The sequence below is a fragment of the Centruroides vittatus genome, unplaced genomic scaffold (assembly GCF_030686945.1).
Source record: "Centruroides vittatus isolate TY-2023 unplaced genomic scaffold, ASM3068694v2 contig_880, whole genome shotgun sequence".
Lineage (NCBI taxonomy): Eukaryota > Metazoa > Arthropoda > Arachnida > Scorpiones > Buthidae > Centruroides > Centruroides vittatus.
The window spans coordinates 2010340-2029268 of NW_027122572.1; the positions used below are offsets into that span (position 1 = coordinate 2010340).

The 18929-nt window shown below is 29.7% G+C and overlaps 1 protein-coding gene across 2 annotated transcripts in view; it reads left to right on the top strand.

Annotated features, from left to right (window-relative positions):
- Positions 1-11198, top strand: part of Tmem131 (Transmembrane protein 131) — a 176332-nt gene extending 165134 nt beyond the window's left edge. For both annotated transcript variants that reach the window (XM_067280042.1, XM_067280043.1), the window contains one exon: positions 9225-11198. In XM_067280042.1, coding sequence (XP_067136143.1) covers positions 9225-9422 — 198 coding nt within the window. In that variant the 3' untranslated portion in view covers positions 9423-11198. The remainder of the gene's footprint in view (positions 1-9224) is intronic.
- Positions 11199-18929: the final 7731 nt, after the last annotated feature.

Here is an 18929-nt window from a genome sequence, read left to right on the forward strand (position 1 = left end):
GAAAGTTCCTTTTGTTCCTCATCTTCAGAAATGCTAATTTCGTCATCTTCATGGACCTGTTGTTCTACTAATTCTTTAAGATTGTCGTTAGAAAAACTTTTTTCAGTTGTAACTTGCAATCATTCTTCAATATCCTGCACATTTATATTATCCAACCCTGTTTCATTAGCTAGCTTGACAATTTCGTCGACATTAACAATGGATTCTCTTGTGTCAACATCCTTGCTTAGCTTCGGCCATACTTTCTTCCATACTCCTTTCAAAACATTTCTCGGTCACCTCATTCCAGGAAAGATTGATGTTGTCTACAGCATCCATGATATTATAGTTTTTCCAAAAATCTCTAATGGATTGTTTATCTGCTCCATCTGTTTTATCAATCAGTTGTCGGAATGTCTGCCGTAGATAATAAGCTTTAAAATTTGATATTACGCCTTGATCCCAACACTGCGTGCGATCTCGGGTAATTCCAATACTACCATGTAATACCGAAACAGTGTTAAGCGGGGTCTTACTGTACTTGTAATTAAAAATATCTGGAAACTACAGGACATTTTTGATCACCTGATATTTTTTTTTATATGATTAATTTCTGTCTAAATCTTAAGTATTCAATTATAATTAAAATATGGACTTCACTACTTTTTAATATAAACATAAATTAGTAGAATGAAAAGTAAATTCATAGTTTTTATTACAGATATGAAATGAAATATCAGAGAAAAAAATGCAACAATCTCTGGAATATAATTCATTTAATAAGCATTATATATATACAACATGATATTTCTACAACACTGTTTCGCTCTAACACAGTTTTGGAAATACTCCATACAAAATTTCACAATTTTTAAGTGTAAACTTTGTTATTCAATATTTTTTTTTATTCAAGTAAGCATGCATGTTGTCTCAAATTTGCCCACAGATTTTAGAATATTGAAATTTTCAATTTGTTTTGTGCCTTTCGTCAGGTTTACTTTAATGAAAACTGGAACAAAGAAGAAAAAATTTTATCAACCAGGTGTCATTGTCATTGTTTTCAGACTTTAAGACTGTCACTGTGTTTTGTTTTTATAGATTTAAACTTCATATTTAGTAAACAAAGTTTATTTAAACACTTTTAGGTAAGTGTTTTTAAACTTGTTTTTAACTCTAGGTAAGTAATCATTCTTAAAAATGATAGTGGTATCTCAGTACTCAAACTGTTCCCAATTGGAACAATTCAATAATGCACAAATTCTAGATAAAGTCACTTGGTACCCAACTGAACAAATGTGAACCACTAGAACAAATTTTCAATTAATTAATAACATGTTTTTATTTTGTCATCCATAGAAAATTAAGGTAAGAATAAAAAAAATGAAAGACTGCTGATATTTCTGATCAAGATCAACAAAAAAGCTCAGATGAGACACTACTTTCAAAAAAAAGAAGACATCCTCATTTAACTAAAATTAATATTAATAGTACTTTTAATTGTGCTTGTTAGTTAATTATTGTTTAATTAATACCCAGCTAGAATGTGTCTTAATTTCCACAACAACACCTTATCTCACTGAGAATTATTTATTAACTGTAATGAATGTTTTCAACCTGTTCTACACACCATCTTCAGGTTTTTTCACACCATCAATAGTTATCATGGAACATTGATAGCTATTGATTGGAAATAAAGTATTGATTGCTTTAATAAACATATTTCTCTTAGTAATGAAAAAGAATAGTATACTTTTGTTAACTTTTGGAATGTAACCCTATGTCTTGTATTAGTCCTTTGTTTCATATAGCATGGATTTACATAACATGGCACTTTTTTGAAATGTAACTACTATGTTATACGAGGAATACCTGTACTAGTATCTTTCAGAAAATAATATTGTAATGATGTTTTTATCAGTGGCATAAATGGAAATAAATAAATACATAGTGAAACGAAAATATGTGCAAATTAAGACATTATCCAAGTGTTAATATAAAATGACAAGGAAACACACAAGAAAGAAAAGTTTATATCTTTTCTTTAGATTGAATAAAATAGAATTTAAAGTGCATTAAATAACACAAGAGATTTACACTTTTTGCTTTTCTGAATATTTTTAATTACCAGATTAGATGGCTTATACTTAAATTGTTCACTAACAAAATTCAAGATTTTTTTGGATTGCTTTTATTGGAAACATGTTTAATTAATAAAAACATACAAAATTGAAATATTTTTACTCTGCTTATTATGTATTAATTTTGTAAATACAAGCTAATATAAAAAATACCATAATATTGTGATATTTAGACATTTGGTTGTGTATTTTTTTTTGTAAACTAGATATTTATGTATTTGAAAGAAGTATTTGGATTGTTTTGGGATGTTAAATAGTTAAATGTTACTGGAATATTCAAAACAATGAAAAAGACAATGGTAGAAATAGTAATCCCTATTAGATTTCAATAGATATTTACTAATAGAAGTTGAATACTGAATGCAATAAGCAAATATTCCTTCCTGTTTAGATAAAGAACTCTCTTATTCTGTTTTGTATATGGCTTTGACTTCACTTTAAATTGTGTTACATACCGTATATACACATCAGTATTTTAAATTTTTGGACTAATTTATTTAATATATTTTATGTGACAGCTAACTTATTTATAAGGTACAAAAGACCTGAACATTAAACACTTAATAGGTTTTATAATAATAAATATAAAATGATACGTTTGATTATTATTAATGGCTCTTCTATAATTACTGAAATTTATGTTGACTTTATCCAAATATTTTAAGAAGAATAAATAAACTGTATATCTAAAACTTCTTTATGGTGATGTCAATAGAACACTTGGTCACCCACCAGCTTATACAAAATCAACATGTAAAAACTTTCAGTTATTAATTTTTAAATAATACCAATATATTTAGAAATATATTAATTGTTTATTATTTTAATTGTCTTAAAATAAAAATGTTATCTACTTTTGTCTTACCATATAATAATCCTAACTTTTGATTGTACCACTGTAAGAAAGTGTCTTTACTGTGTGTGTGCACGCACGCACCATAGATCATTTCTGATTATGACAGAATTCATTTAATTTTAACCAAAGAACTCTTTTTAATTTTCTTTTGTTTGTTTAATCTAAATATTTTTAAAGTTAACATAAATAAAAGCAAACTTATATTGCTAAATTTTAAATAGACTTTAGTCATATGAATTGTATAAAAATTTCTAGATCATATCTTTTAAATTATTAACCAAAAGTTGTAGTCTGAAAAATGATTAAATATTTTTTAAATAGCAAATCTTTTTACAAATATAAGTTGGATCATGAAAATTGGCTTACAGTAATGAATTTTTTCTTGAAACCCAGTATGCACATGCATGGACAGATAGAGAGAGGCTGTATTAATCTACAGCTCGTTTATCTACCTATTCAGAAACTGTTTTTATCTATTATCAAATTAAAGTGGATCTGGAGACAAAAATATCAGAAACAGATAGGATCTCATTCAACTAATTTTTAAAGTAAGGAGGAAGTCTTAAATGCTCTCTAATGAAGCATTTCAATACTTAGTCCTTTAATAATTAATTGTGTATCTTTAGATAGGAATATTTGTGACTTTTCTATGACTTGTACTCAATTTGACCTGCCAACTGAAGCACCACTGTATTATACAAAGACTAAAAACATTAGGGCTTAACAACATCATATACAACAAGCTGCAATACTAAACACATGTCACAGAATCAGGAAATTTTAAAATATAGATACATACACAAATGGCTCGTAAACAAAATAACAATTTTTCTGTAGCTATGTCTTGATCTTGGTCCAGCAAAGCTTTAGCTACTGGTATAAGTGAAATAGAATATATTCCATAAACACTAGTAATTAAACTGATTTATTATTATTATTGTGTTGGGTTAAGTGAGATATACTCGGTTAACACCGGTGGCTGTGTACTATGCCGGACCAAAGTCAAGGCATAGTAACCAAAACATAAATTAAAGAAGTGTATCAGTGTGTGTGTCTGTATTCAGGAATTTTCTCACAATATGACATGTATTCAATATAGTGGCCTTCAGTAGTGTGATGTATGTGTTTCTATTCAATTGTAATGTGCCCAGGCTTTTGTGTAGTGTGTGTGGTATGACGCCTGTAGAAGAGAGAACAACAGGTACAATAAGCACCCTATCCATCCTCCACAGATGCCTTATTTCCTGGGCAAGTTCTGTGTACTTGCTAATTTTTTCAGTGCATGCGTTTTGTATATTGTGAGTGTTTGGAATGGATATGTCTATAATGTATGTGATTTTATTGTGTTTGTCAATGAGTGTGATGTCTGGTCTGTTGTGGTAAATTGTTTTATCTGTGATTATGGCTCTGTCGTAGTACATTTTGTGCGTGTTGTTTTCCAATACTGTCTGTGGAATGTATTTGTAATATGGTTCGTGGATGTCTACTAATTTGTGTTTCCTTGCAAGCTCTTGGTGTATTATATTTGCTACTTGATTATGTCTGTGTAAATAATCTGTTTGTGCCAAGAGCTTGCAACCAGAGGTGATGTGTTGTATAGTTTCTGGCATGATGTGACATTTTCTGCATGTGTCATTTGTGAGTGTTGCATCTTTGAGTATGTGTTTTCTGTAGTTTTTAGTGTTTATGACCTGATCCTATATGGCAATCATGAATCCTTTTGTCTCCCCAAAGAGGCATCCCCGAGCTAACCAGCTGTTTGATGCAGTTTTGTCAACAAAATCATGGGCCAGATCATAAGGATGCCTGCCATGGAGTGCCTTTCGAGCCCACGATTGCTTAATGGTGTCTATGCTTTTTATATGTTGTGTTGTGTCCATATGATGTGAGTGTAAGTTTAATGGTGTGTTATTCGAGTCTGCTAGAGTTACTGCTTTATGTAATTGTGATATTTCTTGTTTTTTGTAGAAAAACTCTCGCAGTGACTGTATTTGTTTGTAGTGAAGGTTAACTATGTCAATCAGGCCACGTCCGCCATCTTTACGTGGAAGGGTTAATCTTTCTGTGGCGGATTTAGGATGATGTTGTTTATGCTTAGTAAGTGTTGTTGTTGTTTTCCTTTGGAGTTGCTCAAGATCTGTGTGAGTCCAATGTATAACTCTAAAAGAATATGTGAGTACTGGGATGACATATGTGTTTATTGCTTTAACTGTGTGTTTTGCATTTAACTGTGTTCTGAGAATAGCATTTAACCTACTTTGGTATTCTTTAATCAATCTTTGCTTTATTTGTGCATGTTCTGTTAGTTTGGCCTGTTGGAATCCTAAATACTTGTAGAGCTCACCCTCTTCCATGGATTCAATAACGTCTCCATTTCCAAGTGCAAAATCTTCTTTCTTCAGGATTCCTTTTTCTATGTGAAGTGTTTTGCATTTATCTAGGCCAAATTCCATTTGTATGTCCTTGGTGTATGAATGTGTGATTTGTAGGAGTTGATGAAGTTGTTTTTGTGTGGATGCATAAAGTTTTATGTTATCCATGTACATGAGATGTGACAGTGTATACTGTGTTGTTTTTTCGTGTCTGATATTGTAACCATATTGCGTGTTGTTTAACATGTTGGATAATGGATTCAGGGCTAGGCAGAACCAGAGAGGACTCAAGGAATCTCCTTGAAAAATTCCTCGCCTAATAAAAATTTGGTTTGTTTGTATGGAAGTGTTATGGGCCCTGAGATGTAGTGTTGTTCTCCAGTGCTGCATAGTGTTTTGAAAGAATGCAATGAGTGATGGATGTATTTTGTACATGTGTAGGATATGTAGCAGCCAACTGTGTGGAACACTGTCGAATGCTTTTCTGTAGTCTATATATGCCATGTGTATGTTTCTGTGTTGTCTGTGTGCTTGCCGTAGAATGACTGAATCTATGAGTAACTGTTCTTTGCATCCCCTGTGGTTTCTACAGCAACCTTTTTGTTGTTCTGTTAGAATGTCGTGTTCTTCAACATGTTTGTATATTTTGTTTGCAATACAGGATGTCAATAATTTGTAGTGTTGGAAGACATGTAATTGGTCTGTATTGTGTGGGGTCTGTGGTATTGTTGTTTTTAGGTTTCATGTAGGTGATGCCCTGAGTAAGAAAATTTGGCATGTCTTGTGGATTGATGATGATGTGTGTTAGATGTTTAGCTAGTTCCTGGTGCAGTGATGTAAACTTTTTGTACCAGAAATTGTGAATGTTGTCTACACCAGGTGTCTTCCAGTTGTGTGTTCTGTTAACAGTGTATTGGAAATCATGTATGTTTATTTCAACACAGGGCATAGTTGGTATGTTGTGCAAGTTTCTGTTCTCCTCCTTGATCCAGCCTGCATCAGCATTGTGCATGACAGCACTGGACCAAAGAGAAGACCAATATGTTGTGAGTTCTTCTTCTGTTGGTGTGCCACTGTGCTGTGTATCAGTGTTTGCTTTGTTATTAATTTGTCTGTAAAAGAGTTTTTCATTGTTTGTAAATAATTTATTTTGTTGTTTTCGTGGTGTACATGTTTTGTATCGTTTGAGAATACGTGCTTTGGCAGCAAGTTTTTGTTTTAGTGTATCAATGTATTTTGTAATGTGTGTGTTGTGATGTTCATGTTTTGTATGTGTTTTTATTTTCTTGAAAATGTTTTTGAGCTGTTTCCTTAATTTGGGTGTTATGTTGTTTTTAGTGTATTGCGTCAGCCTGCCTAATTGCTGTCTAATGTCATTTATTTGTGTTTCTATTCTTCTCTGCCAGGCAGGCTTGTGATAGAATTGTGTTTTCTGTGTATTTGTCTGTGATTGTACTTTCAGTCCATGTTGTGTCACTACTGTGACTGCCCCAGCATAAACTAATGTATGAATGTCTGAGAGTGTAGAAATTGAATGAATGTAGTGTGGTAGTAAGTGAGTGTTTACATAATTTAGTGTTTTTCCTACTTCCTTTGACGTGTTGATTTTTGGTATTCGTGATCTTTGTGTGGGATCTGTGCCTGTATATTTAGTGAGTGTTTCCTGAAATATAAGTGAGAGCATATTAACTAAATCCATGTCTATGTTATCAGTGATGGATGAGGAAGTGTCTGTAGTATTGTTAGTGGTAATTGTTGTATGTGTGTTATTATCAATGCTTGTTACTGGATTATCCTGACAGGTTACATGATCTTCATTAATGTTAGATGTTTCTGTCTGTTGATGTATTTGATCAGCAACTTGTTGTTTGATAAGTTCAAGTGTTGTTTGTGGAATAAGGTTGTTGTGTATAATTGTTCTTTTTTGATCAACAACCCTTTGTTCGGTGACAGTGAGATGAGGATACTGTTGTGTGAATCTATGGTATAGTTGTTGTCTGTATGCTGTCATGTTTGTTTCGAGTTTTGTGATCGTGTAGTAAGTACGGATGATAAACTCATTCATTTCTACTGTCCATTTCATTCGTTGGCGTGGTTTTCCAGCCTTTGTGGTCTGTGGATGCATTGCCACAGAAACACCAAGGCTGGGTTGGTTCCTCACATCTGTTGAGGGCATTGCAGTAGCCATGCTTGGGCCGGTGCTGCTTTCGCCACCGGTAACCAAGGGAGACTGTGGCCTATTTTTCGAACGTGAGCCTCTGCCTAACTCACGAACGCGGACCTTGTTAACCCGGGCGACGTCCGAGCCGGTATCACATTTAGATCTGGTTACTACCATGATATGTATCTCCACAGAATGTGGGTGTGTGGTCACTCTTAGCTTCATTTCTCCCCATAGACCTTACTGGCATGGGTGTCCCTACCAGGAGCTTGTGCTCCAGCCTGCATTGCCCTATGGATGAGTAAAATTACTGGGCTCTCTCACCACGACCAGGTGGTGACCATGGGAGAGTTATTATTATTATTATTATGTCAGTAATATCTATGTAAGCTTGATGTTTGAAAAGCACCTGTTATTGAGACAACTTAGTATTGGCATGTGGCTGATGTAGCTTTTAGTGGAATGATTGTTTTTATCAGATGTAAACTAAATGGCAATGATCTTACTAAGAAAGTTAAACATAGACTCCACAATAATTAATGGCACAGGTTTGAGAGCCAGATGTTTAGTTCTTATTCACTGTAGAAAACTATCATATGCTAAAATTGACATTTCACTTCTAAATAATATTCTGAAAGTCATTACTTATAAAGAGAGAAATACTAGAAATTTATCAGCTTTCAATATGCTGTACAAGTTTTGTAATAATATTTAATAATATCAATTAAAACATGGATTGCATGGATAAACATGTCTTTGGGATTTCCAGAAATATAACACAAGTAACTGAAAAATCCTTTATATGCCGCAGATATATTTGTCTTTAAAGTTGTTCTAATAAATTTAGACAAGAGAGAAACTATTGTATGAATTTGTAATTGCAATTTAAAATCAACAGATAACATGCATCCACTTTCAGATTGATTTTCTCATGGGTTATTTACATAAAATTATGGTAATTTTATGTGTTAATACTATTTTAAGAAATTATTTTAAAGGAAAATAGAGCTTATAACCTTAAAGATTAATGTAGAATTTGCTTTGGGAACACAGTAGAGCATCGATTATCTGAAACAATTCAGGACTGGGGTTGTTCAGACAACTGATAATGTACAAAAAATATATTAACTTATCCCATGTTGAAATTTTTCTCTGTTGCATGTCGCTTCATGTTGAATTTTCATCAATGTTAAGCCTAACAAAAATTTTTTTAAAATAATAATCGTGGCTATTGTATTGGTAAAAATTATTTCTTCATTTTGCACAAACAAAATAAATATATTGAAAAACAAAAAAAAATTATATTTCAGAAGTTAATCTAGTATCAAAAACATTCTGATTCTGCACGACACAGTCCACAGAAAAAGCAAAGCTCACCACTCACGATGGGAAAAAAGCCTTCTTCAAATATTGGCACGTCCTTAAGTACCTTCTCATGGTCGCACCAGTGCTGCCAGCTAAAACATGCACATCAACAGAAATAATATTGGAGTAGCCCAAGACATAGCCAAATATTGCAGCGCCACAGCACTAGCGGAAATTTGAATTTGCTGACTGGATTGCTTTTGGTTAACCGATGTTTTGGTTGATTGGTATTCGGATAATCAATGCTCTACTGTATAACTATTAACAAGTTACTTTTTTTCACAAATTCTAAATATCTATGATCTTGCTTAATAAAATTAAAAATTAGTAAAACGATTTATGAATTTTTTTAGAATTCACCGCAATTGAACAATGAAAATGGATTTGACCCCTTTCATGCTCTAAGCAGTCTGTGGAATCCCAATCTCCCAACAACTGAAACTACTCCAGGCTCTGATGTATGGTCTTTCAGTCTGTTTTCACAGCCACCAACTACTGAAACTGGATCATCTGAAAATAAATTGAACCAGGAAGAACAAACCAAAAATTAATTTTATTGGCAATAATGTATTCCTTATATACAAGTTTTGACAATAAAGTTCTGTGACTCTTATATTTGATAAATTCAGTTGATATAATAAAACATCTTTCTCATAATAATTCACTCAAAAAGAATTTTTGATTACATAGCAATATCAAAAATTATATTCAGTTTTACTTACAGTACTGTAAATATTAATTGGCCACTAAACCAAACAATTGCCATAATTAATCAGAATATTGTTTTGCTATAGTAAAATAATAGCATGATTAATTACAGCAATTGTTTAGTTTAGTATTAAAGCATCAGGTTTTGGAATGTTTGTTATATATTAATTGGCGATTTTGGATATTCAATATTTGAAATTTTCTTCATAAAAGATTCTTGTTTTCTGTTTTCAATATGTTAAATAAATTAAATATGTTTTCCATTATTTTATATTTAACAATGATTATAAAATCTTTTTGAATGTTCTTCAAAATTGACTGTATATTCTTGGACTCATAAATCATTAAATTATAATTTTTAATGTATTGAGTTTGAATTTTAAGTGAAAAACTAAGATGATAATAATTTCAAATTTTCATCCAGCATATAAATTTTGATGTTTTCAGTTTGAAAAAGAAATGTTTTGGTATATGCAAATATTTGTATTTTTAAATTATAAAAACTATATATTTATAAATTTAAATTTAACATTAAAAAATATCATCCTTGTTAAAAGGGTGTTTTGGTAAAAAATTTATATAAAATTTACTTTGTGCATTAATGTTGAAATTATAAAAATAGCAATAAAAGATACTGAGTAGTTTATGAACAAAGAATATATTTAACATGAGATTATAATAGATACTTATTTTATCAGATTTGTCTCAGAATTTTATCATCATGCTTGTATATTGAACGAGTAAATTTCTATGGATATATATTAAAAAATGGACAATACTTCTATATTAATTCAATTTTAATAAATTTAATGGCCTTTTTATAAAGCAATTTAGAAGTCATCCATTTATATAATTTCTCTTTATGTGCATATATCTAGTATATATAGTTTGTACCGACTGTATATACCTTTACAATATTATACTTGAGCCTTGTTGCTATATCTTAATGTTAAGCAAATTGTTAATAAAATATTCTAAAATACAAGTAATGTTAACTTTATGTCAATTGTTAATATTTATTGTGTGTTTATAAACTTCTACTTAAAAGTTGCTTCCATTTTTCTCGCAAATTTATTTAATTTTGCTTAGATAAAAATAAAGAAAAATGTTATATGTATATGTTGTATGGAGCTTTCAAAAATTTAAAGCTTATATTTATAAAGCTATGTACATATATTTCTGAAATGAAAATTAGTTTATTTACAGATTTTATTTTTGTGGCTGAGTTTGTATATATATATCTGTAATTTGTTCTTAATATTTTATAAGTATTATTTGTTGTTATTTTTTTAGTAAATGTATTGTCATATTTTACAGAAATTATTTTTTACACTTACTCTTCAAATGTGCTTTGTTCCTATTTTAAAATGTTTCGTGTAACAAAAATATTGATTTGTTACTAATAATTCAACCCTATTAATTGGATGACTTCTTTTTTGCTAACAATATTTTATTATGACTATTTTCATTGACTTATTTTAAAATTAATTCAAAATTATTTTATAATATGACATTTTAAAAAACAATTTTCCTATTAGAGACAATTTTTTAAATAGCAATGCAAATTTTTAAAAAAAAACTTTATGCAGCTTCATGAATGTTCTCCAGCTTCATTTCAATGATTAAATTTAAAATAAACAGAATTTGTCTTAATATAATCAGGTTTTAGAAGATACTGATTACTCTAAGCTAAGTTTTGTAATTATTTTGATTTTTTTAAAAAAAATAGAAACGCACGTACAGATATTTATAGGTTCAGAAAGAATATTTAAGAATAAAAAATTTATATTATTATTAACTTTTTCAGATATAATTTTTATAGTGAAGTTGGAACTATTTAAGAAGCCATGTAAAGTTTTTTTTTCCTTTAAATATTGTTCCTTTATCAAGTGTTTTTCTTTATACTAGTTCAAAAGAAGATAATTTTGAGAGAATATTTTTTATTTAAAATTAATTCAAATTATAATGATATAATTTTGTATAAGATTACTCTCTTAGCTTCAAATAATCTTAAAGCAATACTACTGTAAGTAAAGTTGCTATTCTATTTTTATTTGGCAAAAATTTATCAATAATGTATATCATAGTATTTCATATTTCTTTGTATTGAAATTGATAAATGTTAATGATCTTATTTGACTTTATTGTTGGCCTTTAAACTTAACAAATATTACTATTTAAGATCATATCATCAACTGGGACTTATATGTACATGCCAAAAATAAAATGTACTTTAATCACTTATTGCACAGGCAGTGAGAAACTGCAAGAACAAATATGCACCGGATACTTCTCAATCCATATAATTGTGTTATCTATTAAATTTGTTCTACATTAAAAAAGACTACAATATTCTTGTAAACATGATCTAATTATGGAAAGTTATATTGCTAATTGATATTCTAATATCAGGCAAAAAATATGCCCACAATTTTTGGCTTGAAGATTCAGCTCAAATAAAGAGATTCTCCCATGCAACATGTGTGTATATGTGTGTTTTTTCAACTTATACAGTGTCTTTAATACATTTTTCATTAAATTGGAGCTTTACTATACAGTTTTCATATACTTTTAATTCAATAATAATTGTTTAATTAAAATGCAAAAAATAAAGCAGTATTTTTGCTATGTTTTCCATAAAATTCACATAAGAATTATTTTTCCTTCTGTTTGGAAATGCATATGTCACATTGTAAGTTAATCTGAAAAATTTTTCTATATTTCTGTATGTTATATAGAAATACAGGTATTTAACTCTTACATAAATTCATTAAAGAATTAAATTTATTGTATTTTCTATTAATAGCATAAACATTAACAGTAATTTGGTAAGTCAAATTTTTCATCAATATATATTTGCTTTATTATGAGTAATTTATAAAAAAACACATACATTTAAATTTCCCAAATTTTTCGGTTTAGAGATTAGAATTTTACCTTATTTTTCATAGTTAGATAAAACCATCCTTAGAATATATTAAACCATTTACAGTATAATGATTGTAAAAAACATTAATCATTCAATTTAAGTAAAAATTAAGAAAAACATTTTTAAAAGTATGTGATAAATACATAATTCTGAATTATTAATAAAATATGTGTGTGTGTACAAAATCACATATATATCAGTAAATTAGTTTTTGATATCCTATGATAAAACTAATTTTTTTTAAATTTTTGCATTACATTTGATTAACAGCTCATTAGACTGTTCATTTCTAAGTTTCAAAAAGGAGAACATTGCCTATGTATCAGTAGGCTATATACATAGTTCTTTTACCTTTCAGACAACTTACTCTTTTACACATGACCTCAATACCCATAAATGGCATTTTGTACACCAAATTTGCATTCTTTTGCATTTTTAGCCAATAAATAAAACTTTTAATATATCATCATGCAGTTGCACTTTCTACAGCTTTGATTTTGGTAACGTCGAAATCATTTAAAATTAATTTAAAATTAATTTAAAATTTTGAAATTGTGGGTTAATGTGTTATGCATTGTAACATATTTATTGTAAAGAAGCAAAAATTTTCTACCTTAGATTTTATATTTTTTTCAGTTTCTTTGGAAGTTGAACTTCTTTTATGATGACCTCTTGCTTGATTTTCATACACAACTTAGGATGAATGCTGTATTTAAATAGGATTTCTCTTGTAATAGTGAGCAGGCCTATACTTAGCATTATGTCAAATTGAAACTTTTCAGATCATTGTAGCAATCCCTAAATTTTTGAAACTAACCAAATTTGGCCTAAATTATTTTAATTTTCATATGAAAATGGAACTGATTCAAAACGTGCCCATTCAACTTTCCAAAACTTAAAAATAAGGATCATCATATTTAGCTAAACTGTAAGAAACATACTGGAGTTTGATCTCTTGAAAAACAAAAATACAATTATAATTTTTTTATGAATCTCATAAAAATAAAATTTTCATTTCTTGAGATTATATATAATGATTTTTAGTGGATTTGAAAAAGAACAGTGTTCAAAGCTGGATGTCTGACTACCCTACTTCAGATATGTGAATTATAATAACCAAAGAAGTATTGATACTACATATTTCAAATCCAATAACTAATCTATATATATAATTGAGATGAGTTAATAATAATAATAATAATAATAATAATAATTGGCGCAGAGCCCAAACGGTTAGGAGTTGAAAGTTGAAATTTGGTACGCAGTTAGGGTATGTCACGAGAATGCACACAAAGAAGGGATTTTTCGAAATTTCTCCCCGCGGGGAGAGGGACAGGATTAAGGCTTAACACTTTCATCAACAATGGAAGTTTTAAGTATCAATAGAAGTGTTAAGTAACAATGGAGAACAAGAGAAAGCGATGTGCAAGATTTACGGGCGCTGGAGGAAACAAAAAAGAGTAATATGTTAGAACATATTCGATTTTCAAATTTAAACAGATTAATTCGGTTTTTCTCGACTTTTCTTCTTTAGAAGATTCGATGAAAATCGAACGATATTACAATATTCGATTTTCAAATTCGACCTTTCTTTAGAAATATTTAGTTTGTTGATGAAATTACTCTTTTTCTTCTGTGTCTATAATGTAATAATCTTAATCTTCACTATCATTACTTTTGCCCGAGCAATTCCGGGCCTATCTGCTAGTAAGTTCTATAAAATTCTTTTCTGGTTTACTTGATTTTAGTGAACCAATATTTTTTGAAAAGGTTCATATTCTGTTACCTTTTTTAATGCATTTATACAATTAACTTTTGAATAAAGTAATTAGAGTAAGTTCTTTTGTCAGATAGGTGAATATTTGTTTTTAAGCTATAGATATTTTAATATTAAGTATTCATCATGAATTCTATTTCATTTATTATAAACAGTAGATATAGAATTTATTGGTGCAAGGGCCATTTAGGCAAAATTGCACTATTTTATTTTAAACAGAGTTGATTAAACTTTACTCTAGCAATGAAGGCAATTTTAATTTAAACAGCCTACTCTTCACTTGTTATGCAACCTTATGTTTTAATAAAATTCAATGACAATAAATTTTAAGAAATTGACATTTTATGGAGTTTTCACTTTCTAACTCTCATTGATTTTATATGATATTGTCAGGTTATTTTAAAATATGTAATAATAAGAAGGATCTTATTCGAGAGGAAAGATTTTGTATTCTTTCCTTGAATAAATCTAATCTCCTTCATTGAAAACCTAACAATGCATTTATATGTGACTTTATGCAATTTGTTTGTTGTTTCATGTAAGACTTGTTAAGGAGTGTTTGTGTGTATTTTGTAAACTTGGCAGTTGTCAAAACAGACTAAACCATTTTTTGCCAAGTTGTAGGGCAGGATATGCAGATAGGATTATGGGGTATGAATAAACAGTTAAATAGTCAATTATTTTCAGCTGTTTAGTGAAGTATTAGTAAAAGCACCGTATAAATTTCATATCATATACGAATTTGATGTAAATAAGTGAATCAAATCAAATTTGCAGTTACCTGAATGAGCGGAGGATATTAGATTCTGATGAAAATCAAATCAGTTTGATTAATACATTTTTAAATTGTAATTTGACTGTGTATATAAAATATTTTCTATGAATACATAAAATAAGAAATTGTCTATTATTTTTGTACATATAATTAGTATTTAAGATCAAATAAATATTAATTAATAATACTTATTTTTATCTTTAAAACAAATATTTTAAACAAACTTTAAAAATGGCTTTGCAATCTGTTCTAAATATAATCTGTTAATTAGTTTTACAGTTTTGTGTAAAATCTTGCCTCCAAATATGGAGCATGTTACCTCCAAAAACATTTAACTCGTAAGCATGATAGAAAATACATCTTAAAAAGCCTCTAAATTGTTGAGAGTTTCAAAACGTGTAAACAGTCCAAATAATAGCAATAACTACAACTGCCGTACCATTCAAAACATGTTGACATTAAACATTTTATTTAAATAATTATTTTCTATTAACATTTCAGTGTTAGCTTCGTCAGTTTCGCACTCATATGCTCTTGCATCTGCTGCTGGCTTCTCATCTTTCGTTTTGAAGGAAAAAAATTTTAGCAGGCTGTTTCTTAATTTCGGTTCATACTTAACTTTCAAAATACTGTATATTATTTTCTTCCTAACTTTTATTTACGCGACTTCCTTAAATTTGGGAGAAAACCCTAAACCTAGCAATTTTTTTCTTTTAATCAATAGGAATAGTGTAAAATTACTACGCCAGATGATAAGTTTCGCTTTCGGTTTGAATTCTCTTAATTTACAACGAAATTTTTTTAAACATACAGAAATAATTTCTTTCAAGAACAAACCTCAAAAAATACTTCTAAATATAAATAATTAAATGGTTAATGTTACCCTAGTTATACAAAATGGCGGCTCGTCTCCGATTCCAGCAATCAGAAGACAGGGAACAGCGGGGACGCACGTTCTGACCTAACCTATTCTAATACCATAATTATTACCAACAAAATTATTACAGTAGGTTAGGTTAGGTTAGAACGTGCGTCCCCACTGTTTCCTGTCTTCTGATTGCTGGAATCGGAGACGAGCCGCCATTTTGTATACCTAGGATAACATTAACCAAATAATTCTTTCAAATTCACCTTTAGACAATAAAAACACCTCTAAATCTGGAGATAAAACTTTCAAAACTACAACTGTCCGTTATGTTTCTATCACAGGTTTCTACTAGTTCTACTTTACAAAACAGCTAAAAATAATTTGTTTTCCTGTTTCCAATTTCTCTGTTCTGCATATCTTTCCCTACAACTGGATGAAAAATAGTCTGTTTTGACAACTGCCAAATTAAGTTGGATAGACTATAACCTTACTTTGGATATTGTTATTTTATTAATATACAGTAGACTTTGTTTATCATGTAAACCTACACCATTTTATCCAAAAGATAGAAACGTAATATAGACCCTACGCTGGAGTTTACGCTTACTGTATTTAGGCTTACATTCATAAATTTTTTTAAATGTTAGGACCCAGGAGGTCTCGGAAAATAAATATAGTTTGTTTGTTTGTGTTATACAGTATAACTAAATAAAAATCCTTAACCGTAAGTGTGTGATGCTCTAGAAAAAGAAATGAACCACCGAAAAAAAAAATTTGCCATATTGATACTCAACAATGAGCAATGGCTATCATTCACGTCAATGCCTGGCCATCGTCGACAATGCTAGTAGGGATTGCAATTGCTGGATCCCTCATCCAGCAATCCAGCTGGATCCAACGCAATCTTCGGCCTGCTGGATCCGCAATACTCAATTAACTTTCTAAATAATGGCGCAAAAGTCTACGTTGTCGGCGTTGCCGTTTTGCTACGTGCGCTATCGCTCGGCGGCGAGAGTGACGTTGCCGTTCAATGCGGCACTTGCTACACCCCTCTCTACACCTCACTGTCCGTCCTTTTGCCTCTGCTGATGTAATTGCTAGTTGACTTTCCGCTCTCGCTAAATAAAGTGTCTTCGCGCTAAATAAAATAAGTAACTCCTCTCCTAGTCCTGGTGCATAATTCTAATTTACGGTCAGTTGTGACGTCAATGAATCACGTGACGGAACGATTTATGATTATTTGATGACCCTGAAACCACCTAACGTAGAGGCAGAAAGGGCCTTCTCCGCAGCGGGATATATATACAGTTCATTAAGAAATAGGTTGGGAGACAACACCATCAATACCATTTGTTTCTTGAGATCCTACTTCCAGAAAAATCAAAAAAATAACAGAAGTGATTGATTTAATTTTATTTAATTTTTTAAAATATTTTATTCAAGACAAGACTAATATTTTATAACTTCTACTCTAATTCTATTAAGTTAAAATTTTTAACTTTTATTCTATAAGTGGTTAGTGGGCTAGACTAGGCAATTTTATTGTGAAAATTGGCGAGAAACTGAGACTACCTAGTTAGTTAAATAATTAATTAAATTAATGAGTATCAGCATCTTAGATATATGATGATATGAATGTATGTGATTCATGATTGTGATAATAACAGCTAACTACTAGACTACTACTAATTACTTACTCACTACGTTTACTAACACGAATAATTAAATTAGTTATAAATAACAACAAACTGATATGTAGAGCCTATATAAGAAAACTGGTAAGACTGATAGCCACTTAACCACTGATTATCCGTCCTTACATTATTATAATATATTAATATGAAATTAATTAGTAGAATTACCTTTGCTATTATTTAACTTAAATATTACATTATAATTATAATCTAACTAAACATTTAATTATCTCTATCTCAAGTGTTAAACCGAACCAAAGTTAAGTTTACTACCTAAATGTGTAAGAAGTTTTACTGATTTATAGTGACCAGTCTAAATAATAAAAGTTTCTTAAGTATTTTTAAAAAATGTTTTATTTTCTTTAAAAAAACCACAAATTGCTGGATAGATAGATAGATAGATAGATAGATAACACTTTATTGCACCAAAAATACATCTGCGTACAAAACGTAAAAAGGGGAAATCGTAACGTTATTACTAATAAAATATGAGGCATTCCTTTAATTTTATATCTGGATGACCGAAGCTGATAAGGCGATCCCTGCGCGTCGAGGGTCAGAATTCTATTCTGAGTTTAGATTATAAATTTTAATGGATATATCATGTCTCTCATCATTTGACTGCCACGTTACGAATATGTCAGAATCTTCGATGATATGAAAATTCCTTTGTTTCCATAAGGCGGAATTTTTAGAAAGAGCAGTTTGCATCTACTTAGATTTTATAAACAGCTAGATTTAACCGATAGAAATGAATGTTATCGAGATAACAATTAGATTTTTGTTAATAAAAAGATTTAAACGGGTCAATAGTAAAGTTACCTTCATACTCACGATTCACATCCATTCCAACGTGGTTTTAGATTATAATTCTTAATTGTAAACTTTTATGAAAATAATAAATAACTTAATTCTGCTCGACACAACCTTTACTTAAACTGGGAGATATATCAATTATAAAAGATGGTCAATCAAAGCAGAAAAATGGACGAAATTGAAATTATTTAAGACATCGTTATTAATGTCTATCAATATTTCTTTTGAGAGGGTAAAATATGCAAGAATGCCCATAAATTAGCATTTATCAATTATAATTTTCTCAATTAGTTGTGATAATTAAATCATCGCGTAAAAATAAAACTTCCATAATTTTTGAAAATTTACTTTTTATGATTTTAATTTTATAGCTAGTAATTTATTTTACTACAAATTAGTTTTTAAAATATTATATTAATAATAAGTAACAGCTTCAACAGAACTGTAGATGTTTAAGAAAAACTAAAAAATAACCATCCTTTTTTTAATTT